Genomic DNA, 27,085 nt, shown 5'->3' with positions numbered 1-27,085 from the left:
CTCAAGGTTGCCCAAGAGTGTCGTCATCCCCAGGACAAATTCCTGGCTCAGGGTGGCCCAGCTCGGAAGTACAGGAACTTAGTTTGGCTTTTGCTCAGTGGGTGTCCTCAGAGGCATGCTGCCCTTGGAGAAAGAGACTGAGAGGCCCTGATGAGAGAACTTGATTCTAAAGAGAGTTGAAGTGCAGACACTCAGCCTTATTCTAAATTCCAAAGGATGTCACCTGGGAACAAACTTGGTGACCTCTGGCCCTTGATCACAGGCCCCCTCCGGGGCCTGGAGTGTGGCTGGATGGCCAGTGTGGAAGGAGGGAACAGGTGAAGAAGGAAGGTCCCTTAGGCTGCCACCCTTGGCGTTCACTTTGGTTCCCCAATGGGGGCAGGGAAGAGTAGGATCTGACTTTAGTCCTTGGCTCTCACTGGGGGCCACCTGATTTGTCACAGCAGTCACACTACAGACCCTGACACACCTCAGGCTGATGGTTCCAATCTCTTTATTGAATAGCCCACATCCTGGTCATGTGAGTGAGTCAACATCAAAGTGGGCATGGCCACGTCCTCTAGTCTGTGAAAACGCCCCCTCCCGCCCCCAAACAGTGACAAGAAAAGGCACAGTATACATACACGACACAAGGCTGCCATGACAGGCAGGGGCTGGTAGGCAGGGTCCATAAATTAGAGAAGGGAGGGGCTCACTGGGGTCCTTCTGGTCCTGCCCATCCTCTGTTCCCCAACAGCTTAAGAGTCACGGAGAGCAGTCCACAGAGAAGGTAGGCTGCCTCTGCTTCCCATAATGCCCTTAGGTCCCTAGGAGTAACTGCCCTGGGGGCCTTGAGTCAGGAAGGAAACCTAGAAAAGTAGGTGGCTTTTCCCTCCAGGAACGCCCCACTCCCCGGCCTGGGACCTCCTGTTTAGTGCCCATCCTGTGCAACCCCTTGCCCACTCCAGGAAGAGGGACTTGCAGTCTCTGGGGGCCAGTCCCGCCCCCTGGCTCGTTTTCAGACGAGAATTGGGGACAAAAATAGACTTCAGAGGTAGGAGTTGGGCTGGGAGGGTACAGAAAGCCTACACTGAAGGTTCTGGTCCCTAGCCCCAATGGGTGACCTCATCCCTTCCACCCTTGGGCCACCCTGAGTTTGGGCTTCCACCCTAGGGGGCAGGGAATGGGAAGGACAAGGACAATTAAATAAGATACCGTTTATTTTTTAAAAAATTAAAAAATAATGCCGACATTATTTCATCCACCCTAGGCCTGGGCAGGCCTGGCGTCCTGCCCAACCCTGGGTTTCCTGCTTAATGACAAGGAAACAATGACCTGGCCTTGTCAGGTTGCAGGGAGTGGGTGGGTGCAGTCCTGGGGCACAGGATAGAGAGGCTTCAGCAACAGCCTTGCAGCATGGCAAACCCGAGCACACGATATAAAAACGGTCATATAAAAAATGGGCAGCTGCCCGGCCAATGCTTGCTGGTCCCAGAGACTCGTGCTCCCAGCAGAAAAGCTGATAAAAAAGCAGGAAAGGGAAGCCAAGGCTGGTGGAGCTGTCTCTGGAGGGACTCAAGGCTGGGGTTCAGCTGGCTTCAACATTCAGGAAACCCTCACCTGCATGTCCCCACCCATCTTTCCTCTTGGTTCTCAGAGAGGAGGGAGAGAAAAGACAGAAGGGGGAGGGGATGGGAAGGGCAGAGGGAACCCGAGCAGTGGGCATAGTGTGGTCAGGAGGCAGCGATGGCTGTGCCACCACCCAGCTTGACGATCATCTGCTGGCAGTCGCTGCAGGAGCGCCGGTCGCCCACCTTCTCCAGGGTGCGGGCGGCCTCGGCCAGCAACACTGCCCGCTGACCCGGGGAGGAGAGGAAGGAGAGGGGAAGGTGGCGGCAGGCCAGCAGGATGGCAGTGGCCCGCTCACGCTGGCCAGGCCAAGTGTCCACGTCTCCTGTGGGAATGGCAAGGGTAGCATGTGGGTCCCTTTCTAGGTGCTGGTCCACCAGGGCTCCACCTCAGACCCACCCATGCCCACGGCACCTCCAGAACATCCCGAGGCCCTTGCAACCAAGTTCCCGTTTCACTTCTGCTCTGGGGGCCAGAGGCGGGCCAGGGCTCACCGTGTTTGGTGTTCTGGGTGGTGCGTCTCCGCAGGCTGTGCTCCAGCAGCTGGTGGGTACGGGTGGGGCTGGCTCCGGCCATTAGGCGGACAGTGGCTTCATGCAGGAACACCTAGGGGAACAGTCGAGCTGCAGGTCCTCATGTGTCCACTGCCTCAGTGGGTTCCCTCCCTCTGCCACCTGATGGTGCCCCTTCTTGCCATACTCCTGCCTTGCCCATTCAGGAAGCAGCATCTATTGTTCTCCACTGGAATCCCAAGCCACGCCTCCCCAGGTTCCCCAGAGGGGTGGGGCCAAGATTGTGAGACTAGGAAGAGGCAGAGGGGACCCTGCTAGGTCACTGGTTCTTAATCTTCCTAATGACCCTTTCATACAGTTCTCCATGTGGTGGTGATCCCCTCAACCAAAAAGTTCTTTTTTTAAAGACAGTTTCATTTATTTGTCATTAGAAATAAATATTTCACAATATAGAATTACATATTGTTTTTGTGATTAATCACCCAAAAGTGATTTTGATTACTACTTCATAACTAATTTTGCTACTGTTATGAATTGGGTGACCCCGTGAAAAGGGTCATTTTCCCACAAAGGGGTTGGGACCTTTGAGAACTGCTGTCCGAGGTTCTGGCTGGGAGACAAGCAGCGCACACAGGCCCTCCTAGGAGGCGCCAGCTGGAGAAGAGGCCAGGGGTGGGGTGCCATGGCGGTGCAGGCCCATCTCCTGCTCCTTCAACAAGAAACTGGACGATTCCAGGAGATGTACATGAGTCCGTCTAACTCCATAAAATCCCCAGGCTGTTTTACACCTTACATGGCTCTGTGTGTGTGTGTGTCTAGAGTTGCAGTTCTCAACCTGGGGGGTGTGACCTCTTTGGGGGTCGAGTGACCCTTTCACAGGCTTCGCCCGATTCATAACAGTAGCAAAATTAGTTATGAAATAGCAACGAAAATAATTTTTTGGTTGGGGGGGCGGTTACCACACCATAAGGAACTGTATTAAAGGGGCGCAGCGTTAGGAAGGTTGAGAATCACTGGTCTAGAGGTCACCTGGTGTCAGGAAGCAATAGGGACCCAGACCAAGTTTGGGTAGTAGTCTGCTGGAAATGGTGCCAGAGCAGGTCCCAGGGGACAGAGCAGTGGTCAGTCACAGCAATGTGGGCTGATGATGTCTATCAACTGCTGGGTCAATCCTGGTCACTCTCCTCCCTTGGGCCTTCTCTTGTCCTGTCAAACCCACCCTCTTTCCCTCACTGGCACAACTCGATTCCTCATTTGAGTTTTTGGGAAATGTCAGGCAGAAGCGTCAAGGAGTTCAATTAGCAATGAGAATGTAACAGAGGAGGAGATGGCTTGAGTCTGGCAGGCTTGCCTGCTGACCTGAGACCTCAGAGCAAGAATCAGAGTGGTTTCCCTGGAAATGGGGGTGGTTCCAGGGCATGTTGGTCCCCAGGCAGCCAAGTCCAAAGGGCTCCCTCCCTCCAAAACTCCTGCTCCTCCTGGGCAGGCTGAGCACTCCTGACTTGCCCCCCTCCTGCTTTCCCAGGCTCACTTTGCGGTAGGCCGGGCGGAAACTATGTGCTAGTCTGCGCAGGCTGCCCAGGTCCCTTTGGAAGCCAGCCAGCTCAGCGCCCGATGCCTGGTAGGTCTCGCCCAGGGCCTGGCTGGCTCCTGCCTGCTTCTGCCAGAGCACGGTCCGCAGCGACAGCAGCAGGTCAGAGGTGAGCAGCTGGAGCACCTGTGGGGAGCACATAGGGCAGGTGAACTGCAGAGGCCTGGGGTAGTGATCCCAGCCTGGGAGGAACGGAGAGCTGGAGGTGGATTGATGAGTTTCTGGGAGGTAGGTGGCACTCTATCCTATTCTGTAGGGTGAGAGGGGCTTAGAGAGGTATAGGAAGGGCTGGGGCAGGGCTAGAGGATTCTGGCAGTTCTGCTGGGAGAGCTCAGGTTGGCCAAGAGGGGGACACAGGACTTTTGCTTCCTCCAAGCTCTGAACAGGGAGAGGCCACCAGTGCGGTCCCAAAGGATACCCTGTTGACAGCCTCCAGGGGACAAGGAAGGCTCTGTTCAAATAAGCTGGCTTGTCTATGTGGTGAGCACCTCTGAGCAAGGAGTAGCAGGGCTGCCAGGTTCGATGGGGTCTCATCTTTTCCCACGCTCCCACCAGGAGTCCCAGGCCCATAGGCAGCCCCAGCTGCTTGCATCCCACACTCCACTGAGACGGTCTGGTTCTCCCTTGGAGCCACATACTGAGGCAGACACTGAAACAGGCGCCACTCTGCATCGACTTCCCCAGGCTACTTGCAGCGCTTTGGGTGCCCCCTGCCTACTGCCTGTCCCTGGGGCCAGTTGGCCCTCTTGGGGTCTGCCTGGGCCACAGAGTTGAGCATCCTGGCTCCTTCAAGTCCTTTAGCCAGAGTGCCAGACCAGTCTTGTGGGGACTTACGAGTATGTAAGGGCGGAGCTTGACTGCACCCCTTGCTGCACCCACCCCTTGCAGATGAGTAGTCAGTACCCACTTCCAGCTGTGGGCCCACCTCGGGCCACACCACGTCGCCCCGGGCAGTCTCTTGTGGTGTGCGGGCCTCTGGGATGCACTGCGGAAACATTGCACAGCACTGCCAGAACGTGCAATGCAACTACAATGCACCCCCGCTGCCCGCCAGGGGTGCTGCCGAGCGCGGCCAGCTGTGTCCGCCAGGGTTCAGGAGGCCTGACACAGGGGCAGTGGGAACACACCAGCCCGGGACTGAACAGAGCCCAGCTGAAACCACACTTTCAGCACAGGGGGCATGCTGTAGGTGGGGGAGGGGGGTGATTGTGGTAGTCGCCAAGACCAAAGCTGCTCGCCTCCTGGAGGGGCCCCTGACACCCACACTCACATTGTTGAGGGCGGGGTCGGCAGCAGCCCCGCTGACATTGAGGCTGCTCCACAGGTGGCCGCTGGCCCGCTCACAGTGGCAGAAGCTCTGCTGCGCATCAGCCTTCCCCGAGAGTGAGGCGTGCATGGCTCTGCAGGCGTGGAAGACGGCCTTCACCAGGGGGCTCCTGTGGCAGGAGGGGCAGCGTCAGTGCTGGGGTAGGTTGGTGGAGGTGTGCTCTGCATCATGTGAACTGAAGTGGTGTCAACCTAACGTCTCAGGTTGCCCCGGATCCGGCCTTGTTCCCACCTCTCACTACTGTCTAACGTCTGTCTTGACCCAGGCTCTGCCTCTCCCCCTCACTGGGTGCTCCCAGGGGGGGCCCAGGAAGGGTCCCAGCAGGCCCTCAGCTGCTGTGAGGACGCTGACCTGTGCCTCACACATGGAGTGACCTCTTCCCCTCTGCCTGTCACTCAGCCCCCCTGGACTGCCTGACTCCTCAAGTCAAGATGTCCACTGCTGACAGGAGGGAGCCTGGCTCCTTGGCTTTTGGGGTGCCTAAGGAGGACTACGCACTCAGTCACTTCCAGGGCCTTGGGTACACGTTCTACTTCGGCAAAATGAGTGCACACTCCCGCATCGTCTCCTTGGAGCCAGCTGATGGCCATGGTGACAGCAGACGTCCACCACCGACAGACCATGTCTGGACCTAGCAGGAACAGAACCAAATGTCACTCTGGCACCCGGCACTACCAAACACAGAACCATACAAATGCCCACTCCCACTCACCTAGTAAGTCCATTTTTTGGCAATCGATCACAGAGGGATTGACATAGAGAGAGAGAAGTTCACTTTCATGCTATTTTTAAGTAAAAAAGCAAGCGCAACTTAAACTTCCCATAACGGTGAAATGGTGTTAAAGTCCCTATCCTCACAGGCCCATGTCGGATTATGCTTCTCTCTCAACTGCCAAAGGATGCTCCTCGTGACCCTTCCCGCCCCCACCTGGCTTGGCCCGGGGCAGTCCAGAGGCACAGAGCGCTGCCTTGCCTCAGTTGGGAAACAGACGGGGTGGGGGGTGGGGGGCGGCGGGAGGGGCCCCGGGTGGCGCAAGAGCAGCTGCTGTCCGGCAGCCCATCTCTCACAGAGGCCCCAGGAGCCCTAGAGGTGGCACCTGATGGGAGTTTAGGGACAGATACAGACTGTCCTGGTGCATAGTAGGCCACTGAGCTGGGCCGAGTCGCCCAATGAGAAGTCTCTGGAGTGGTGGCATATCCTGTGCATCTCAAAGGTGAGTCCTGCCAGCGCTTGAGCCATGTACCACCTGGTGATATGCTCCGCCCAACCACAGTCCTCCTAGTTAAGGACTGTTATTTCCTGCCCCTAGAATGAGGCCCAGTGGGGGCTCCTGTGTGTGATTCTGGGGGCATTTTCAAGTGTGCACTCCTAACTCAGCTGGGCAGAGGGCTGGGAGGGGCACAGGGAGGGAGCCGAGGCCCGAGACCCTTCCTGCTGCGTGCGGGCCTACCCAGGGCTGACTTGAGCACGGAGCTGCTGGAGAAGGGCGGTGCCACAATCCCCACGGAGTCCACGAAGGAATTGAGCAGCTTCAGGTACTCCAGAGCACTGGAGAATTCACTGGAAAGAAAAGGAGGCACCTGAGCACAGCACAAGGAACACAGGCTACTCTCAGGCCTGGCCATTCAGTTCCTTGGCTGGGAACCACTTCCAGCCCCTACTGAGCTCTGCCTGCATACCTCCCACCCCACAGCCTCTTCCACCTGAGTCTGGGCTGCCCTCCACAGGAGCCCCATGAAATCAGATGCCCTCAAGCCCCAATTCAAAGTCCACCCTCCAGGCAGCCTTGTTCTGCACCTTGCTCTGAGAGAAGATGGGCCAGACTGACACTCTAAGTGCCAGCCTTCTGCTGAGCATGCTGCCTCTGTTTCTGTCCCCCAACAGGCACCCCAAAAAGGCAAAGCAAACAGATCGGCAGGAGGGGGAGGAGGAGGAGAGAAGACTCAAACTTGAGCATTGAGCTCAAGTTTTGTAACAGCATGGAATGGGGTTTGCTTGCTCCAGGGTGTCCTTGAGTTGGCGGGACTCTTTTGGGACCTTACCAGCCCTCCTCTTCCTGGTCTCCGGCCTTCTTCTTGGTCTGAGGCTTCACCAAGGCTTCCACAGCTCGCTCCAGCAGGCTCTTGCAGAACGCCTGGTGGACCTGGGCAATGGGATCAGCTGGAGAGAGGAAAAGAAGGGTAGGGAGAAGAACCCACAATAGGCATCTCCTCTGAATGTGGATCAAAATCTCCATCTCAACCAAAGCCCCAAACTCTCTTGTCGAACAGCTCGAAGGATCGGGGCGCGTAGGGAAGCCCTTCTTGGTGATGGGGTATCCAGTACAGGCTCTGGTTGGGTTCCATGGGGCCATGAGCTGGAGGGTGGTGGTCACAAGCCTTGTCAGCTAAGTGGATTGGAAACGGCTCTACCAAGTCACACAAGATTCTTCTCTTCTGTGGCTCTGCCCAGCCAGCTCAGGGGCTGCGACTGCCACCAAGCTCACCACAGTGAAGAGCCTTCTCTCTACTTGTCCAGAGCCCTGCCCTTGGTGCTGATTCTGCAAGGGGCCTCACAAAGCTGAGAGCTGACCACCACTGACAAGGCCCTGTCTGCATAGGCCCCCATCAATGGCACCACCAGCCCTCCACTCCCGCACAGGTCATGGACGTCTGGATCTGAAGTGACAGGAGGGGAAGCAGCCCGTGGGGGCTCTTTTCTTAAAAAGGAGCTGGGTCATCTCCCAATGTGTGACATACACCACTGTGACTGCACGGGTCTGAGGCAACGCCAGCCAGCTTCCACCCCTCCAAGGCAACAAGTCGACTCCCATTACATCAAGCACCAGGATGCAAACCCAGCTTTCAGCTGCCGCCTGGAGGCCTGTCCCCACCACCATTCTGAGTGCTTGATGACTGCCTGTCACCTATTGTTCCTTAGCAGTTCCATTTATGTCCCCATGCTTTCCCAAGCGAGTCCCTCGGCTGCTGGCCCCTAAGCCCTGAGCCAGGGCTTCATGACAGGCGTCACGTGTGACCATGTGCTGTGAGGACAATGGGGGGTGTAACCGCTGATCTGGTGTGTGATCCCAGGTGGTCACTTCACCTCTCTGAGGGGAAAGACCAAGACAGCCCAGAAACACTGTGGGAGTGGAGGGGCCCCCTCACCTGGGTTCCTCTGGGCACAATACTGACTCTCCTTGGCAGCTGACTTCACTGACCAGCTCCGCTCCATGAAAAACTTCTGGCCCAGAGGGTGGCAGAGCCAACGCAGAGAGTCGGGGACAGTGTTGCGCTCCGGGCCGCACAGGCTCTGGGCTCGGCTCAGGAAGTAGCTCTGTGGAAGGACAAGGACTTGGGTGACTCTAGGAGGCAGAATACTGGTGACAGCCCCGTGGCCGAGTGTGTGTACATACATGTGTATGTGTGCAAGTGTGTGTGGGGCCTAGGTAGGGGGCAGAGCAAGACACTTACAAATGCATACTTAGGAAGACATAAATCACACCACTGAAACTGGGCAAGGGGCTGGGAGTATGTGTGATGATCAGGCACAAAGCCCACCTGAAAGGCAGGGCCCTGTCCAACCACCACTAACTACTGTCCCTCCCCACTGCCCTTCATCCACTGCCCAATGCCCTTCACCCACAGGTGTCCCTCCAGGCAGTCACCTCGATCTGGGTTCCCAGCTGCCTAGAGTACCAGGGATTACTGGGTCTTGGACTTCTACCTCTTGCAGAGTTAGTGTTTCGAACCCACAGGGACAGTTCCTCCTGCCTGCCCTACAGTGTCACTAAGACTTGGCAGTGACTCGATGGCAATAGAGGTGAGAGCACGTGGCTGCATTTTGATGTGAATGTTTCATTTCTTTGATTTTGACTATGATGTTTGGGACAGTGCCTGGCACATGATCAGCGGTCAGAGACCCTTTCTCCACTTGTCAAAGACAGCGAGCTCTCCCACAGGCAAAGGGAAAGCTGGGAGGCTCATCCTTGACCCACCCAAGCATGTGTGTGTGCATCAGCACATGTCTACAGAGAGACACCCCCTCACTCCCCCCAGATGGATCCTCTTGACAGGGTCACCAGTCGGGGAGGAAGGACCACAAGTGCGCCTTTGAACAACTCTCTGCTGGGCAAGCCAAAATGTTCCAGCCCCTGTCTCAGCCTGCCCCACCCTGCTGCCACCACCGCCAGGGGAATGTCATTCCAGGGCCCCCCAGGAACAATGCTGTCTACTCCAGTTCCAAAAAATGCCATCACTTTGTGAGTGAAGGAAGGCAGCAGCCACAGAAAACTTGGGGAGCCTGGGAAGGGGCTGCCAGGATGAGATACCGGACCTCCACCTTCCCTTGCAGGCCTGTTTCCATGGGGGTGGGGGTGGGGGTAGGGTAGGGCAGTGCTCCACTGCCTGTCGGTTCTGACCTTCAGGATCACCACCGAATGGAACAGCTTCAGAAGACTTGAAGGCCAGAGTCAGAAATAGCAACACCAAGTGACACTCGGAGATGGGTGAGAGGACTGCCTCTTTTCGGGGACAGCTGACAACATGGCCAAGGGCTCCACAGACCTCCACTAACATTATCATGGGTGGTGATGGGGTGAAGCGGGAAGAGTTCACTTATATTTCATCACAGGTCAGTGGCATCACGGGCCTTTCTTCCACTTTGCTGACTACCATCTTGGCAAAGGATATTGGAGAACAAAGGAATTCCACGACCTTCTCCTGACTCTCCACAAACAAAGCAATCATGGAACCAGAACTTGTCACAGCAACAGTGTCCTCCGCAACTGAGGAGCCCCACGTGGGCCTGAGAAGCCAAGGAACACAACCGGGGGCTAATAGGTCTCTTAGCAGGGCCCAGAGAAACCAGGGCAGTGAGGAAAAGAAAAATCTTAGTTATTACTAATCTCAGTTGTGGGAGGGAGAATTAGAGTTCAGTGACTGGAACTAATAAGAAATATAAATACTTGGGTACAGTAATCCACAGTGTGACATCTGAGAGGTAAATTGAGATAACTTGTGTTGCTCTTTTAATTTTGTTGACATCGGAGTTCTGGGATAATTTCCTACATTTTATAGACACTAGAATTCTCTTGGGCTGGGGCCTAGGAACCCCTTCCCTATAACTTCTCCTGGCTAGTCACCCACTGTGAGAGGGCCTCGGCAGGTGACCTGTGCCAGGGCTGTTTAAATCTTCACAGCCACCTTCCTTGCAGCTCCTGCAGGGACCACTTCTCATACCTCCTACTCCCATGGTTCACAAACCACATGCCATGGTGCCACCCAAGTGCCATGGTGCGTCACAGGGTACTCAGGGGTCAGCTAAATGCCCGAGGGAATTACAGCATCCCTCAAGGAGCTGGGCACGCGTCAAGAATTAGGGTGAGGCTGCTCATGGTCTCAACAGCAGACCCCACGCAGCTCCTTTGGATGATGATGGAGCATCACAGCTAGGCCTTTTCCATGATCATTGTGAGAGGCAGCGAGTACCGTGGAGAAATTCAATGAAGAACAGAAAGCGAGGGTGGTGGTATCCTCTCTGACCCTGACATTTGAGAAGCCCTGTGAGGTCCTGCAGGTGCAGGTCCAAGGATGAAATGAAAACATTATTTTGACTTTCCATTTTGTCTATTATAATACTTTTCAAGTGGCTACTAAGTTGTCATTGTTAAATACCTCAGTCCTAACATTAAAAAAAATCATTTTATTGGGGACTCATACAACTCTTATCACAGTCTGTCCGTCCATCCATCCATCATGTCAAATCCATTTGTACATTTGCTGCCACCATCATTTTCTTTCTACATGGGCCCTTGGTATCAGCTTCTCATTTTCTTCCCCTCCCTCCCCAGGCCCTAACCCTTTAGGGGTGCCATGAAAGCATGACTGAGACAAACAAGGAGGGTGCATGAAACTAGAGCCTGGGGACCTCTAGAATCCATCATCAGAGATCACACTGCCCCCGGCTCCCTGACTGGGCATTACACTCCAACACCATATGTTTGACAAGGCCATTAGCAATGTAATTGCTTCTATCCTTAATCCCACCCTCACCTCCTCTAGGGGTTTCCCCTGAAGAAACATTTGCACACCTGTGTGAAGACCTGTAGCATGGCTTGTAAGAGCAAAGGTGGCAAAGAACCCCAAAGGGCTCCGTGAGCACGGGTTTAGTCACTGAAAGCCTTTGCATAGGCTGGGACAGCAAGGACCACCTCTATCGAATAATGGGGCTGATACACAGATGTCCACTTATGGTAACTAAAATGGCAGAAAGAAGGGGAGGAGCAAGCTTAAGGTTCGATGACATTTTCACACATTACAATGTACCGTATATACTCGAGTATAAGCCTACCTGAATATCAACCGAGGTACCTAATTTTACCACAAAAACTGCATTAAGAAAGTGCTGAAAAAACTAGGCATATACACAAGAATATACGGTATATAGGTTCAACTTTACAGAAACGAACATCCAAGTGCTCGCTGCTGCTTGAGCAAACAGGGGGCTCTTGGGGACAGTTTTCAAGGGAGCCATTGCCTGGATCTTCAGCTGCCATTTGCATGTCTTCCTTAGATGGGCTCCTAGAGACCCTTTACAGAGCAATAAGGACAACTAAGCCTCGATGGAGTTTCTGGAGCAATGAGATAATTAGGGCACTTCTGCAAGAAGGCAGAAGCAGAAGACGGCCAGAAAGGCTGCGGGATGGACCCTCCCTCCATGACATGAAGACATGGGCTGACGTGGGGGGACCCAGCGGCCCAGGCTACAGGGGTCAGAAGCAGATCTGCCTTACACGGACATTTGATTTTTTTTTAAAGTGCCCCTCAGTGAGGGGCCAGGGGGAGGGAGACAGCCAGTCTTTTAAGTAATAGGTTTGGGGATCTAGTAGCTGGTCACATTAAAAAAGAAAAAAGGAGCTTGCACACCCCCCCCTTCTTTGACTCTTGCAAGCCAATTCCAGGTGGATTACAGACCTCTATGAGAAGAGTCAAAATAAAGAATGTGGCAGATGATACAGAAGAATATCTTCAGGCCTCTGATGCAGGGCAATGACTTAATGAATAAGATAGAAAATGTCTAACTGGAAAAGACAAGACTAATACTCTAGATTTCGTGAAATGAAGCTCTTCTGTTCATCAACTAATACCGTTGAGAGAAAGCGAAGGTAAGCTGCAGGGAGGGAGAGCTATTTGCAAAGCGCATGCCCAATAAAAGATCACATCCAGAACACTCCAAGAACTTGGGCCAGTTAATACAAAGACATTGCAAACGAACAAAGAAATGAAATGAGACTAGTTTTTCATAAAAGAGTCTCTCCAAATGGCAAATAAACAATGCCTGAAAAGCCTTGTCCCATCATGCACCGTCATCAAGAGCAATGCAAACTAACGTCAGCAAGACCCCGTGAGAATGGCTAGATACCATCCCGTGTTGATAAGGCTGTAGAACAAAGAACACTCTTAAGGCACTGCTGGTGAAGTGGAAATTGGTCCAGCCATTTTGGAAAACACCTAGGCAGTAATATGCTCCCTTTGACTTCAACGCCACTGCTATGTACACATGCAAGAGAACTGTACAGACACCGACAGGGGTGCCAGTGCAACACGACTCAAATAACCCAAACCAGGATCCAAAGTCTAGCGACGGTGGTCTGCTCTTTCCATGGAATACTACAGAGGAATGAGGATGACAGCTGTCGTAGTTACATAATCTGTTGTCAATTCGAGAGGATTAAGAGTGAAGGGGTAGAGTTTAGCTGTCAATCAGACAGCAGCTTGATGACCTCATCTGGAGGTGCTAAGGAGATAAATAGCTCAACGGAGGCAGGAAGCAGGCAAAGTCCCTGTGAGGCATTCTTGATGACAAACCACATAGAGACAAGCTGATGGCAGTCAGAACCCCAGAGCTGGAGAAGCCATGTGGAGACCCCTGCCAGTGCTGAGATGCTTACACTGCCACTGGATCCACAAGACTTTCCAGCTACTGGTCCGTGATCTTCCTGCACTTGGCATCATTGCATGTGTTTTGTGAATCTGAAGAGGATTTTATAGATTGGACACATGGGCTAAATCGGACTTATGGACTTGATCTGGGCTGGGACGTTTTCTCAATATTCAACTGCTCTTGTATATAAAGCTTTCTTATACACATATGTGTATGAATTTACTTCTCTAGTCTACCTGGACTACCACAACAACACAGACGAGTTTTGTACATAATATTGAGTGAAAGAAGCAGAACCAGAGGAGGACACCCTGTCTGAGCGACCCTCCTTATTAGGCTGAAGTAGAGGCAAAGGACCTGGGGGGCTAGGACACAGGAGTGTGGAGTGGTGACCCTCAGCTGGGGGTGGGGGGCCCCAGGACGTCCCTAGGTCTAGGGCTGACTCTGTTTCTGGATCTGCTGCTGGCTGATTCACTTTGTAAACGTTCATGGAACCGATTTTCTCTCTGGAAATCATATCACAGGCAGATTTGAGCGATGGAGACAGAATGCACAATAGCGGTTCCCACGGAAGGAGCACTAAAGGAGCTTCTGGTGTTACGGGTTGAATTGTGTCCACTCACCCACTCCCACATAAGTGCTAGAAACTCTACTAACCTCTCCATGAGCGAGTGGTTCTCAGCCTATTTCAGAATGGTTGTCTTTGTTACGTTGATTAGGCAAGAGGCATTAAGGGTATATTATATACCAATCTAACTAAAGGAGACTGGACAAGCAGGTCAGAGGGGCAGTGAGAGGGCCGAGGGATACTGAGACACAGGAAGCTCTTCTAGGAGCAGAAGCTCAAGTGGCAGAGAGCTTTGGCCAGAGCCCAGTTAGAGCCCTCCCTTTGCTTAAGAGCCCACCTGAATTCGGACTTCTAGCCTCCTATACCATCAGAAAATAAATTTCTGTTTGTTAAAACCACACCGTCTTGGGGTCTCTTGATTGGTCTACTTCTTGATCGAGGTGGCTGCTACCTGAGTGAGCTCAGGTTATGAAAATGCCCCAACTTCTAAGTGATAAATGTCTTCCACGTGCTCAGCATGTAGACGGGAGGATACTCACAGCCAGGAAGCCCAGCTTGCCTCCACAGCGGGTTTGGAGCCCCATGGCGGCCGTTAGATGGATCTCTACCAGCATGCTGGGTGGGATTTTCTCCTCGGCACACTCGGCCAGGTTGACAGCGCAGAGAGCCATGTGCACATCGGAACAAGCGGACCCCGCAGGCAGCTTCCCTAGAGTGAGAGAAACCAACACGTGTTGACAGATGCCCCACAGAACATGCCCTGCAAAGTCAGAGTCTCATGTGCTTGGGTCAGACGTTACCAGCCTGGGTCACCACCCTCACAGGGCGGTTGGGGCTAGAAAAGGGCAGGTCTGAAGTCTAGCCCAGGACTCAGAGCTCCAGGAAATGGGAGTGGACAGGGCTACAGGTCACTGGCCAAGACACTGAGGTACATGCTGCATCATGCTTGAGGTGACCAGATTTTAACATTGGTAAAGCAGGACACCAGCGGGACACCATTGATAAAACTCATATCCTGGCGAGATAGCCTCACGGAAGCCGAAAACCGTATACCCTAGCTTGTCGGGCATTCTTTCCAAAAATCTGGTCTTTTAAAAAATGCAAAAAAAACCAACCAAAAAACATGCCGCGAGACAGGGAAAAATTGTTAAAAATCGGGACTGTCCCGCCAAAAGCGGTATGTCTGGTCACCTTAACCATGCTCTAAGTTAGGGCTGACAGACAGCATGGCTATATTTGGCTAGTATAGTCCTCTGTGCTCAAAGCCCCAAAGGGAATGAGAAATTAAAACCTGATTTGAATTTTTATGATTACCAAAAAGCCCTCACAAAATATCAAACTGAGCAAAAACAGCCGAGCAGAACACACTATGAAGGTTGAAGACTCACTTGTTGACATTTACCTGGGGGTGACCCTGAAGTCAGAGGGGCACAGTCACAGGCTGGAGGGCCAGTAAACCTGGCCCAAAGGTCATACAAAGGCTAGCTTTTTTCTTACTACATAAGCTGGGAGGCCTCTTTGCTTGCTGACCGTCTCTCAGGCAGCCAAGAGAGATGCCAAGGCCCAAGGCCCAGGTAGGCAAAGCCAGGCCTCCAACCTCACCCCGGCCCACCCAGAGAACACCTGCCTCCCACTTCATCCAGTCCCTTTTCCCCAGGAGATGCCAGGCTTCCTTCTTTAGGGGCAAAGAGGGAACCTGTGCTTCTGTCCTCTCTGCCCTCTGCTTAATGTCAACAAGTGAGTTGAACAGAAACCTGAGCTGAGTCTGGACCCAGGCCGGTTTCCACCTCCAAGGGTACACTGAGGGGCAGAGAAGGAGAAGCCAGGTGATCTGCCCATGGGATTGCCATTTCTATTGTCTATTTCACTGAAGATCTACCCAGATCCCACCCCTTCAGACCCCATCATGCCCTACTCTGAGTTCAGGTCCCACTCACTCTCCTGCCTAACCGCTCCCCTCTTTACAGGCCCCTTTCAGCACCTTCCTTTACCTGTTCCTGTCTGGCCTTCCTGGTATTGGACTTTTACCCTCCCTTCTGGAGTTCTATCCTCGCTGCTCAAGTCTCCTCTGACTGCTCCTTACACAGCCCTTCCTGTGGGTCCCCAGCAGTGGACCACTTTACAGCAGAGGTTCTCAACTTTCCTAAGGTCGTGTCCCTTTCATATAGTTCCTCATGTTGTGGTGACCCCCCAACCAAAAAATTATTTTAATTGCTACTTCATAACTGTAATTTTGCTACTGTTATGAATCTGTTACAAATTGAACATAATTAAACATAATTAAAGCATAGTGAGTAATTACAAAAACAATATGTAATTATAGATTGTGAAATATTTGTGTTTTCTGATGGTCTTAGGCGACCCTGTAAAAGGGTCATTCGACTCCCAAAGGAGGCATGAACCACAGGTTGAGAACCGCTGCTTTAAATTATGGCATTCTGCCGAAGCTGAGGGGACCCCTTTTCACCAAACTCCATAAGCCCCCTTATTTTCTGTTCCTCCTGGGGGCAAAGCTCAAGATCATTCCTAACTGTAGACCCACTACAATGATCCCCCCGGGTCCCACTCGTCTCTCCTCTTCATCTGCTGGTAGCACCAGAGCTCGTCCAGTCTCCTTCAGCGCCTTTCCTCACCCGCTGAGCTCCTGCGTGCTGCTATTCAATCCCAACTTCCAGGTGCCCTCAACTGCGTCCTCGAGGGACCTCTCATTTTTAATTTGCCAGTAGTTTGTTTGGCCTCCTTGACATCCAACCTCTGGGCCCACTCTCTACCTGCCCTCAGATGAACCTGGTCTCCCTGATGTCTTCCTCCTGTCCCTCACTGGAACCCAGCCCCGCCAACCTCCCCCACCCCCCACGCCCATCCCTCTGGCTCTATCCATGCTAAGCAGACACCAAGGCTCCCTGCAGAGCTGGTGAAGTCTATGCACCCTCCCACACAGAGTCAGCCTGGGTCTCTCCAGGAAGCCTTTTCCACAATCGTCCTAACCAGTGCCCCTGCCAACCAAACTATGCCAGGGCAATGCCATCAGGACACAGTCTAAATTAGGGCTAACAAGCAAAAACGTGCACCCTCAAGAAGAGGAAGTTCACCACGGCGTCACCCTCACCTGTGATGTGCAGCTGGTGTAGGCGGTGGTAGGCCAGGGCCGCGTCCCGGGCGCTGCTCTTTGCTTCATCCTCGAAGCCCGCTGTGGTGGTGGGGGTGGCCCGCCGGTGCTGGCAGACTTTCTTGAGCAGCCAGCGGACCAGACGCAGCTTCTGCAGGCTGTAGCGGATCACGTTCCAGGAGAGGCTGCAGGCCAGGTCTATGCGGGAGGTGGGCAGGGCCCGGCCCAGCACTGACAGGCAGGTCTGTAGGTTGGCGGCAGCAGCTGCAAAATCCCCCTAGGAAATAGCAAGAGGGTGTCACTGGCCATGGTTGGTGGCTGCTGGCGGTATGGCCCTTTGGCTTGGTTATTGTGTCTTTGTGCACAACTCAGTAGCTCTGACTTCATTCTTTGAGTTGAGCAACCATTCTCAGCCGCCTGCCTGGTTATTCCGCTCCTCCATGAACACACACTGCCTCCCTCCTACGGCTCCCAAAGAGGTTAGCTGGTTGATTTAAAAGACTCCAGGAGAGGATTTGGTTTAAGGTTGAAAGACAATCTCAGGTCATAGTTTCAGGGTTTTATTCTGTATCCCCTGGTGTCAGAAGCCTGGAAACAACCAGAATTTGAAATTCTGCCTTTCCCCGCTTTTCAACAGGATTCCTCTGTGGAGTCTTTGATCAAACCATTCCGTGACAGCGGCTGGGACCATCCACTTTGTTGGTTCCCTGGCAACTGAGGGAACATTTGTTCATGGAAGCAGATGTAGAGTTTTGCCTTGGTTTTCCATAAAAACTTTGGTTCTATCTCCCACCTCATCATCAGAGTAAAACATGCTCAGTAAGGAAAGAAAGAAAACTTCAGAAAGCTATAAACATTAAAATGAAAGCCTCCCAATAATAATTCCCCGCCAGAATCCTTCTGGGGATACGATGTATTTCCTCTCAGGCTTTTTATGCAGCTGGGTGGTGTTGGGTCCTGTCTGTCTGAGAAAACACTGCTTGGCCTCCCACAGCATTACCAGAGATAAGAGCACAGACGTAAAAGAGGAACTAGGCGACCTTTCAGGGTTGTAGGGGCACAGTGTTTGGTTCCTGGAGATGAGTAGCATCACTGGGAACTTGTTAGATGGTCCAACTCTCGGCCCCAACCCAGATTCACTGAGTCAAACCTCTGGGATTGAGACTCTCCAGGGGAACCTGATGCCGAGGTTGTAGGCAAATTCCTGGCTAACTGAAACTACGCCAGGATCAGAAGCACAGTCCCTGCTAGCCTGGAAAGAGGGCTCCAGCAGAGCCTGTGGTATTGTGATTGAGGACAACCCTGCCCGTGTGTGTGCTCATGCAGAAGGCTAGAAGACTCAGGGCACATGTTCCCAGGCTACCAAAGGAAGTTGTCAGCTTCCCCATCATGTACAGCTGCACTTTGCTTCCTGCATAGTTACAAAAGCAGACAAGGAAAGGTTGCTTGAATAAGTGTCTCTATTTAGGCCCCAAAGCAGGAAGGTCTTTCTGTCTCTTGCCTGCTATTCCCACCAAGCCTGCCCCAGCCTTTCTTCCCTGTTGAAAGACTTACCTACTTCTCCCCATCCACCCATCTCCCTGCAGGTGTAAAGCTCCCCCAGCCCCGCCTGCTCCCAGCACACCTTACTCCCTAGTGCCTGGACACTGCTGACCATATTGTCAGCCTGCCCCTCTCTGACTCAATGCCATTGCCACCTCGCCCCTGTTCACATCTCAAATGCTCCTTAAATGAACACCTGCTCAAGAGCCCCTAAGCTGTTTCTGGGCATGTCCCATCTATTTCTTCCATCCATCCTTCATTCAGCCACCCAAACACAGATGGAGCTGCTAGAGAGAGGTATGTCTTGGGGAGTTACTCTGGGGACAGCCTAACAGTCACATTTCTTCTCTAGAACCCTCAGATGGCTGTGCCAACAGATCCAGGCTAGCCAAGCAGACACTCTATGGTGGCCATGCAGCCTAGGGGGCGGGACAATGACAACAGGCCTGTGGCTTCCTGCTGCCAGGGAAACTCTGATGCACAAAGACTACACAAAATGTTCCCATCTTGCTTCAGCACTGTGAGTGGCCCCAGAATCCTTCCATAAACTCTTTGGTCCACAGAAAGAAAGAGAGAAAAGAAAGTTCACTTGCTCAAAGGCCTTCCAAAGTTCTCCACAGAATTAGGACTAAAGCCCCTGCCAGTTTTACTCAAGTCTCCTCCACTTTGGGACCCTTGCCGCTCTGCCACCCTCAGGCTTCCTTTCTCCTTGAAGTATCCTACCATCTAGACAGGGAGTGGGAGTGGCGGGACCTTTTTTCTACCACAGGTCATTAGGATATTTATAATATCATTCATGGGCCATACCAAACGATCACCTTAAAAATGATTAGCCTGCTATATTTGGTCAAACAATTAACTTTCCCCTAATGAGCCGGCTGGATCTGCTTCTCTTTAGTGAAGTGAGTGATGTTAACTAATATTGATGATAGCCTGAGAGCCAGATGTTCCCCACCTCTGGCCTAGACACCCCAGCTACTTGTCATCGTCAAAGAGCTGTTTTTTCACCATGCTCTCCTTGAGGATAGTCCTTCTGCCACGTCCACCTACCACAGCCCCTCTTGCCCTCTCCAGAATGCCCCAAACTCCCAGGTTCTCGATTCTTCTGTCTGGATACAGACTGTAGATTTACTGAGTCCTTGGAGTTATTTCTGGCATGGGAGCTCTTCCTCCTCTCAGCCACAAGTACCCACCTCAGCAAAGTACAAAGGGGTCCCTTGGCAGGGCGTTGCCCAGACTGCACACAGTGGGCACTTGGCACAAGCAGGGGGACAGACAGCAGAACTCACCCTCGCGAGGTCCAGGTCTGCCTGCTTCCGGTGTCTCCAGAAGGTGACCGAGGAACGAGAGTGTGGTTGGATGACTGGCTCCCCATGGACCAGCAGCTTGACAAAGACACTCAGGACAATCACGCCATTGACCAGCCATAAGAGGAGCCTGGGCATCATCCAGTCGAACCAGCTCCCAGAACCTACGGAGGGCACCTTGATGAGCCTCAAGGAAGGACCCAGGGAGACCGCAGGACAGCTGATGGACCCAGTGGTGGCAGGAAAGAGACTCATTTTCAGAAGACGGGGCAGTATAACCAGATTGCTTCTTTTAGTGAAAGGATTAGGAACTTGGAACAGGAGTGTTATGCGCACTTTAACCCACACTTCAGGCACTTGGTGAGCAATTTTACAGAAGATGTGGGAGGGAGGCCTATTGCCTTGTCTTTACAGAGCTGAGTGTCACGAAAATCTTTGTTAGTCAAAGGTCACTAGGCACTAGCTTCACAGTCACAGAACATCCTTCCTCAAACAGGCCCCTCCCCCACCCCAGGGCAATCATAGCCCGAAGGTTCCACATGTGGTTTCTGACCCGGGAAGGCTTCCAACCATGACCATGCATCCCTGGGATCTGGGAGACAAGGCAGTGTATTGCCACTAAGGACCCTCTGCTCACCTGACTCAAAAGACAGTATGCTGCGGCCAGAGCCTGCGTAGGGGTGGGGGTCTGTGTCCCGGGTGCCCCCCAAGCGCAGCAGGACCATCAGGGGGTTGAAGGAGAGGCACAGGAAGGTGAGGAAGCAGAGGAGGATGCGAGAGCGGTCCACCATGCCCAGCGCCATGGGAGGAGAGTCGGGCTCATCTTTGACCTGAAAATAGAGCCGTCAGGGACCGATGAGCACTTCAGCGTCTTTGATGACATTTGACATTGACAAGTAAGAGGGACTCCACTGGGAGGACACTCAACCAGGAGAGAATGGAGTCCATGATTCTGAGACCTCCCTCCCTCCCTAATAGCAGGGACCAATCACCAAGGGTCCCGGTTTGAATTTCAGCGCAGTGCAAGAGAGCACGATCAGATTGTTCCTATGGAGTCCAGAATGAGATCTAATTTAAGTGATGTGCCCAGTCTCCTCTACTGTGAGCCCTTGCTGCTTTGCCTGCCTCCGGCTGCCTTTGACTGTAGTGAGAGGTACAGGTTTCTATGTCTGTCAAGCCTCATCACACTGTACACTTACAACAGGTGTGTTTTACTGCATAGAAATTAGACTTCAGTAAAGTAGACTGAGGACATGACTGACCTGCCCCCATTTTAGAAGGTGAACTGAAGACAGAGACCCCTACTCCCTTGCCCCTTAGGAGTTGGGTCCTCCCCACTGCTCCTTCTCAACAGTTCCAAATCACCCAGACATTTCTTCTGACAACACAGTTTTTAGTTGCCACTGAGCGATGCTGACTTGGGGTGGCCCTTGTCTGATCCATAGGGTTTTTAAAGCTGTGACCTTTCACAAACAGACCACCAGGCCTGTCTTCTGGGGTAATTCTGGGTAGGATCGAACCACCAACCTTTCGGACAGCAACCAAGTGCTTCCATTTGCACCACCCAAGGACTCCATAAGCCTCATTAATGCTATTTCTATGTCACATGGCCTACTGTTACCCCACAGAACCACATTCATGAAAGACTTCCAAAGCAGAGTTTCCTTAGTGAAATGAAGTTCCTGACTACACTGTGGAGCTGGGTATAGGCCGAGGATATGACTGGGTCAGAATCCAGTTCTTAGCCCCCTCCTCTCCACAGGCTCCAAGAACATCATTAGGCTTTCAGCCTCTTTTAACTAACTCCATTAAGCCACAATTGCCAGGGGCTGTCAGGGACTATAAAAAAAACAACACTTGGCTGGACTGTTATCTGTTAGATTGCAAATTGTCATCGTTTCCGGAAAGAGAATTCAGAAGCAGCTTCGTCCTCAGCCAACTGATCAACCCCACAAAGTGGTCTTGCCAGGCCCATTACAGGGGAGGGAAGCAGTGAGGAGCCTCGGAACCCACAGCTGCTCCATGGCCCCGTTTAGATCGCTTTCTTATTTCTCTCTGGTGGCCTTTTCAGCAGGAAGCTATCAGAGCGAGGGCTGCCTCCCCCTGCAGGTCCTGGCTCTCTTTCCTCATCCACTAAAACCTGTTTACTTCCCCAGGAAGTTCCTTGGAGATCCACAGGACCCCGGATGCTCGGAGATCCTGGCTCAGACCTGTACCCACCCCCTGACCTGCATCCCCCCGCCCTACGTTGTCTTAGAGGAGATGGGTTTCAAAAGTTGGGACCTTGGCATCGTCCAACAGAGGGCTTCCTGGTTCAGAGTCGATGGAGTAAGGGGAGAAACCGGCCTGTGACCCTGAATCTGAAGCTGGAGGCGACATCAGGAGGACATTCTGGTTAAAGTCATCCATCTTCAGGTCCATGTCATTGTCCACCAGGCTGCCTAGGTCGATGCCCTTCAGGAGCTCTGCAGAGAAAGCCCAGATGATGAACGGCCTGCTTGACAGAAGCTTCACCCCATAGCCACCCCCCTGCCCCATAACCCCAATGAGCTCACTCACTGTTCTTCTGATTCGCTAACTTCAGCACCATGTTCTCCTGACGCAACTTGTGGTTGACCTGCTGCAGGTATTTGATGTAGTCGATGGCTTTCCTCAGAACACCAGACTTGTGCATCTGGGGAGGGGGATGGGTGAAAACCCCAGGTTAGTGCGGGTAGAACACAGCCACAGGATGCAGTGCCCACTGAGTAGGAAGGGCTCTGGAGCAGGAGGCTGTGCCACCAGGACAAGCTATTTGGTATCTCTGGTCAGTGAACTGCATGTAATTCTCTGCTTCTTAGGATGGCACACACGAGGCCATCCACTTAAGAAAACAAACAGAACATTCCTGGATGGTTCTCTTAGAGAAAGATAGAATAATATCTTTAAGATTTGTAGGCAACCAGGAAAAAAATAAAATTCTTATGTGAACAAATAGATCAGACGGAAGGAGAAAACAAATCTCTTAGCTAAACAGATCAGAATTTCCTAGCTGCCTGGAGAGACATTCACTACAATACTAAATAAACATGGGCAATGATTAGATTGGGTCAAAAACACAATCTCCATTTTTTATCTCCCTTCCCGAACTAGTAGCAACAACCACCCCTGAATACAACTGACAGCCAGCCAGCAGTGGCATCAGCCGACTCCAGGGAACATACTGTCCAGCACCTGGCCCCGGGTGTGTGACCATCTCTCCACCTGGGACACTGGAACCCATGGCAAGTGCTGAGCAGAGCCAATGGTCCCAGCAGGCCATGGGCCCTTTTGTCCAACATTTAAATGGCTTCCCATCTTGACAAGCACCAACGTTCTTGAACAAAGCAAGCATCGCATCTTGCATTCCCTTAACTTGGGCCTACGTCAAGTACCATCTCTGTTCCTCAGCAAAGACTAGTAGAAGGAGCAGGGTTGGGTGTGAGGTACCGTTTTGCTTAGAACCTACCTTGGCATCGGTCCCCATGACTAGATCCTTCAGCTCAATGATTTTGTCGTTGATCGAGGAGCGATAGCGCTTCTCAATGATGTTATGGGTTGTCCGTCTTTCCCCCTCCTTGGGAGGCTCGAGCTGCTTGATTCCCCCGGGGACCTGCTTAATGGGCACTTTTTCCTGCCCCATCATCACCGGCATAGTGGTCAGAATGGTACCATTGCTGCCCACCAGGGTCTAGAATAGACATAGGATTGGAATGACAGCATCTGTGGTCTGGACCAAGCAACCCCACAACAGACACTGGCTCACGGGGCCAGGGCTAGTTAAGTCAGGCCCCAGGAGCCCGAGAAGGCAACAGCCTCCCAGCCCCTGTGCCCTTTCAGGACTGCTGTCAGTAAATCACACGAAAATAGGGTTAAAATCTCAATGTCTTAACCTCTGAAGGAGGTTTTGCTGTCAAACTGATAGCCACCAGTCCAGCCAGCATCGGTGGCCCACAGATGCAGGCTCCTTTCTTGGGAAATTGTCTGGCATATTTCCCCCCTGGGGCGACTTTTAAGTAGCTTCCTGTACTTCCTTACACCATTTGGCCACCAAATAGCTCAGAACAATTTATTTAGGTCACTGCTTTTTTCCCTTCAACCTTCCCTCTTTTGTTTCCATTTTCCCTGACTTTAATTTCTTTAAAACAGTGGTCCCAATCCTCAAATGGCCGATAAAAAAAAAAGTTGCTCACTATCACTACAAACTCACTGCTATCAGGGTCCATTCCCACTCAAGATGATCCCATAGGACAGGGTAGAACCGTCCCTGTGGATTTCTGACTCTGTGGGAGAAGAAAGCCTTGTCTTTCTCCCATGGAGCGGCTGGTGGTTTCCAACTGCAGTCTGTGCGGTGAGCAGCGCAACGTGTAACCAACACATCACCAGGGCTGCGCTTGCTCTCCACTAGTCACCAGGACATCAATTTCACCCAAGACAATCCTGAATGGATGAGTTTTTGTGTAGGGAAAAGACACCTGTGCAGGCACCCACGTAAGGTGAAGCCCACTTCCCTCCCTCAGGAAGTTCTGTCAGACCCCTCCCCAGCCAACACTGTCCCCCCCGCTCTCACTTCTGCTCTGACCTGTCACGATAGCTTAGCTTTGCTTCTTGTTGAAATTCACAGGAATGGGCTCGTTGGCACATCCGTGCTAAATGCACGAACAGTTCTTTTACTTGCTGCTAGGCATAATCTCACCATGATGGGGAGTTGGGGCATGCACAGCATTTGGATTTCATGAATGAAGCCAGTGCTTTCGCATCGGAACTTACCTGGCTTCCATCCATAGGGCTGCTGAGTTAGACCTGACTCATCCACAATGGAATTTTTTTCCCCTTTGTTTGTATTGCTTTTTCTCTATTGAGATTCTCTTGTTAAAAGTGGCAGAGAGCCCATACCTAAGGATGGGTACCTCCAGTGTCCCTTACTTTGGAGTCCCTCCCTGCCTGGTGGCCCTAACTTCCAGCAGTAGAAACAGAGAGCCAAGTGGCCCTGGGGAGAGCTACTGTCCAGGAACTGGGGCTCCTCCACTGTTCTCCCCTCTTTCCATGCAGGCCCCATAACCCCACCATAGAGCACACATTGCTGGTACTTCTTCAAAGAAAATACATCTAAGTTAAAGGAGGGTAGTGACATTTGCACTGTGACTGACCAACTCTTAAGCAAGCCGACACCCACTGAGCAGATAGAGATTGTATCTGGTGAGGCCAGGGACTTTTAAGAGGAGGCAAGAGGAAGGCGGGGGCCAGGCCACTCTTACTGGTACTTGCAGGGCGGCTGTCTGGATGGGGGTGGTGAGGGCGGTGAGGGCCGGGTTCTGGACTGTGGCCATGACTGGGCTGCCATCTGTCTTCAGTGTGGTCAAAACAAGGGAATCTGTCTTGATGATCTGTGGCTGTACCAGGACCTGGAGTGGAGGAAGCCGGGGGAGAGGTCACGTTATCTTCCTATTTTGCATGTATAGCTTACTGCACAGAAGCTTGAAGAAACAAAAGGTCATTTTCATGACATGGGGGATACAAACAAAAAACCAAACAGGAAACCTCACAGAAGCCCATTCTGAAGGGCTAGCTATCTTATACCATCTGGGTTCTGGGGGGAGGGGTTAGGAAGGAGGAATGATTGAAGAGAATTCTGGGTTTGATGGCTGAAAAGCTCCAAGAAGCTCAGAGCTGGTGACCAAGGAGGGGTCGAGTGGGAAAGGCTGGGTGGGGAAAGGAGAACGGTCTTATTTTGGAAACTGGAAAGCCAGGAACCCAGGTGAGATGCAGAAATGACACCCCTAGATGGTTGCTTGTATTTGAAATATAACGATTGTCTAAGAGCAAATCTGTCTTGAAAGAGGTACAGCCAGAATGGTCTTTTGAAGCGAGGATGGGGAGACTCTGTCTCATGTATTTTGGACACATTATCCAGCAGGGCCAGTCCCTAGAGAAGGACATTACGCTTGGTAAAACAGAGGGTCAGCAAGAAAGACATTTAATGAGATAAACTGACACTGTGGCTACAATAGGCTGAGGCGTAAAGAAACACGTGCACGAGGATGGTGCAGGACTGGGCAGTGTCTCGTTCAGTGGTGCACAGGGTTGCCATGAGTTGGAACTGACCTGATAGCACCTAACAACAATTATAGCGGGCTACATTTTCTTACAGTTGTGAGGTGCTGTCAAGTAGATGCTTCAGTTTTGGTTTTTAATTCTAGGTCTTTGCACATTTTGTTTTAATGCTTTCCTTTTTGCCCTTTAAAATCTTCTGTTCAGCACTTTTATTTCATTATTTCTTCTATTCCCTTTACGTACTCAATCTTCCAGGTTCAAAGTCTCTTCTGGTATCCATTTCAGTCTTTTCTTTCATCTATGTATATTTAATGCTTTTAAAAATGACCTTCATGCATTATTGTTCTCAGTGATCTCTAAAATGTCCTCAAGACTGTACTTGACTCTTGGACTTGTTTTCATTTTCTTCAGCTCTCACTGCAACTGGAATCTGAGCAACTGATAGTTTGTTCCACAGTTGACACTGGCCTTGTCCTGACTAATAACACTGCTTCGCCACCATCTCTTCCACAGACGTAGGCAGTTGATTTGATTCCTGGGTATTCTACCCAGTGGGTCCATGTGTATAGTCGCCATTTATGTTGTTGAAAAAAAGTTATTTGCAATGAATAAGCCACTACCTTGTAAAATTCTATCATGCAATCTTGTTCTATCACCAAAGCATGTTTTCCAGCTACAGATGCTTCTTTGTTCTGCATTCCAATCACCAGCAATTATCAATGTATAGACTGCATAGTTGGTCAATTTCAGACTAAAAAAGTTTGTGCAATATTTAGTTTCTTTGGCATATGTAGTTGAAGTAAAAATTAGAATAATAGTTATACAAAATTTGTGCATATATTACTTTATCACTGACTGTACTATATTCAAGGATAGATCTTAAATTTATATATATATATATATATACACAATGGAAGCAACACCTTCAATTTGTCATCCCCAGCATAGTAGACCATGTTTGTCTGATTCAAACTGGCCAAAACCAGTTCACTTTAGTTTGTTAATGTCTAGACTATCTATCTGTATGCATTCTACTTTACTTCTAATGACATCCAATTTCCCTAGATTCATACTTCATACATTCCACACAGCAATCATTAATAGATGTTTGCGGCTGTTTCTTCTCATTTTGAGGCATACTATACCAGGAAATGACGGTCCTGAAAGTTTTACTTCATTCATGTCATTAGGTTGACTTGACTTTGAAGAAAGAAGCCCAGGTGGCACTGTTGGGTAGGCACTAGACTTGTGAGTGACTCAGATCCACCAGGCGCTCCAAGGGAGGCAGATGAAGCTATCTAGGTTGTCAAGATTTACAGCCTTGGACACCCTGTGGAGGGTGGCTGCTATAAATCACAATAGTCTCCGTTTGGGTTGAGTTACTTAAAGGAGTAGCTCTTCCTTAAAGGATTGTGAGTGCCTTTCAACCTGAGCGGCCCATCTTCCAGCACCATTCAGACAGTGTTCCATTGTTAGTCATAACGTTTCACGGACCAATTTTGTCAGACGCACATTGCTAGGTCCT

General features: G+C 51.6%; 1 protein-coding gene across 1 annotated transcript in view; it reads right to left on the bottom strand.

Moving 5' to 3' along the window:
* Positions 1–476: 476 nt before the first annotated feature.
* The window catches only part of SREBF2 (sterol regulatory element binding transcription factor 2), a 63,528-nt gene continuing 36,919 nt past the window's right edge, over positions 477–27,085 (bottom strand). Inside the window, exons 4-19 of the mRNA XM_075553652.1 lie at positions 24,765–24,911; positions 22,976–23,197; positions 22,048–22,162; positions 21,772–21,953; positions 20,126–20,318; positions 19,471–19,652; positions 16,640–16,916; positions 14,070–14,239; positions 8,186–8,354; positions 7,082–7,199; positions 6,490–6,599; positions 5,537–5,669; positions 4,982–5,147; positions 3,652–3,837; positions 2,103–2,214; positions 477–1,933 (exon numbers count right to left, since the gene is read on the bottom strand). Of these exons, the coding sequence (XP_075409767.1) occupies positions 1,713–1,933; positions 2,103–2,214; positions 3,652–3,837; positions 4,982–5,147; positions 5,537–5,669; positions 6,490–6,599; positions 7,082–7,199; positions 8,186–8,354; positions 14,070–14,239; positions 16,640–16,916; positions 19,471–19,652; positions 20,126–20,318; positions 21,772–21,953; positions 22,048–22,162; positions 22,976–23,197; positions 24,765–24,911 (2,703 nt within the window). The 3' untranslated portion in view covers positions 477–1,712. The remainder of the gene's footprint in view (positions 1,934–2,102; positions 2,215–3,651; positions 3,838–4,981; positions 5,148–5,536; positions 5,670–6,489; positions 6,600–7,081; positions 7,200–8,185; positions 8,355–14,069; positions 14,240–16,639; positions 16,917–19,470; positions 19,653–20,125; positions 20,319–21,771; positions 21,954–22,047; positions 22,163–22,975; positions 23,198–24,764; positions 24,912–27,085) is intronic.

The sequence above is a fragment of the Tenrec ecaudatus genome, chromosome 6 (genome assembly GCF_050624435.1).
Source record: "Tenrec ecaudatus isolate mTenEca1 chromosome 6, mTenEca1.hap1, whole genome shotgun sequence".
NCBI classification, from domain to species: domain Eukaryota; kingdom Metazoa; phylum Chordata; class Mammalia; order Afrosoricida; family Tenrecidae; genus Tenrec; species Tenrec ecaudatus.
Note: the sequence above shows the minus strand (reverse complement) of the source record. Positions and strands in the feature narration are given on the sequence as shown.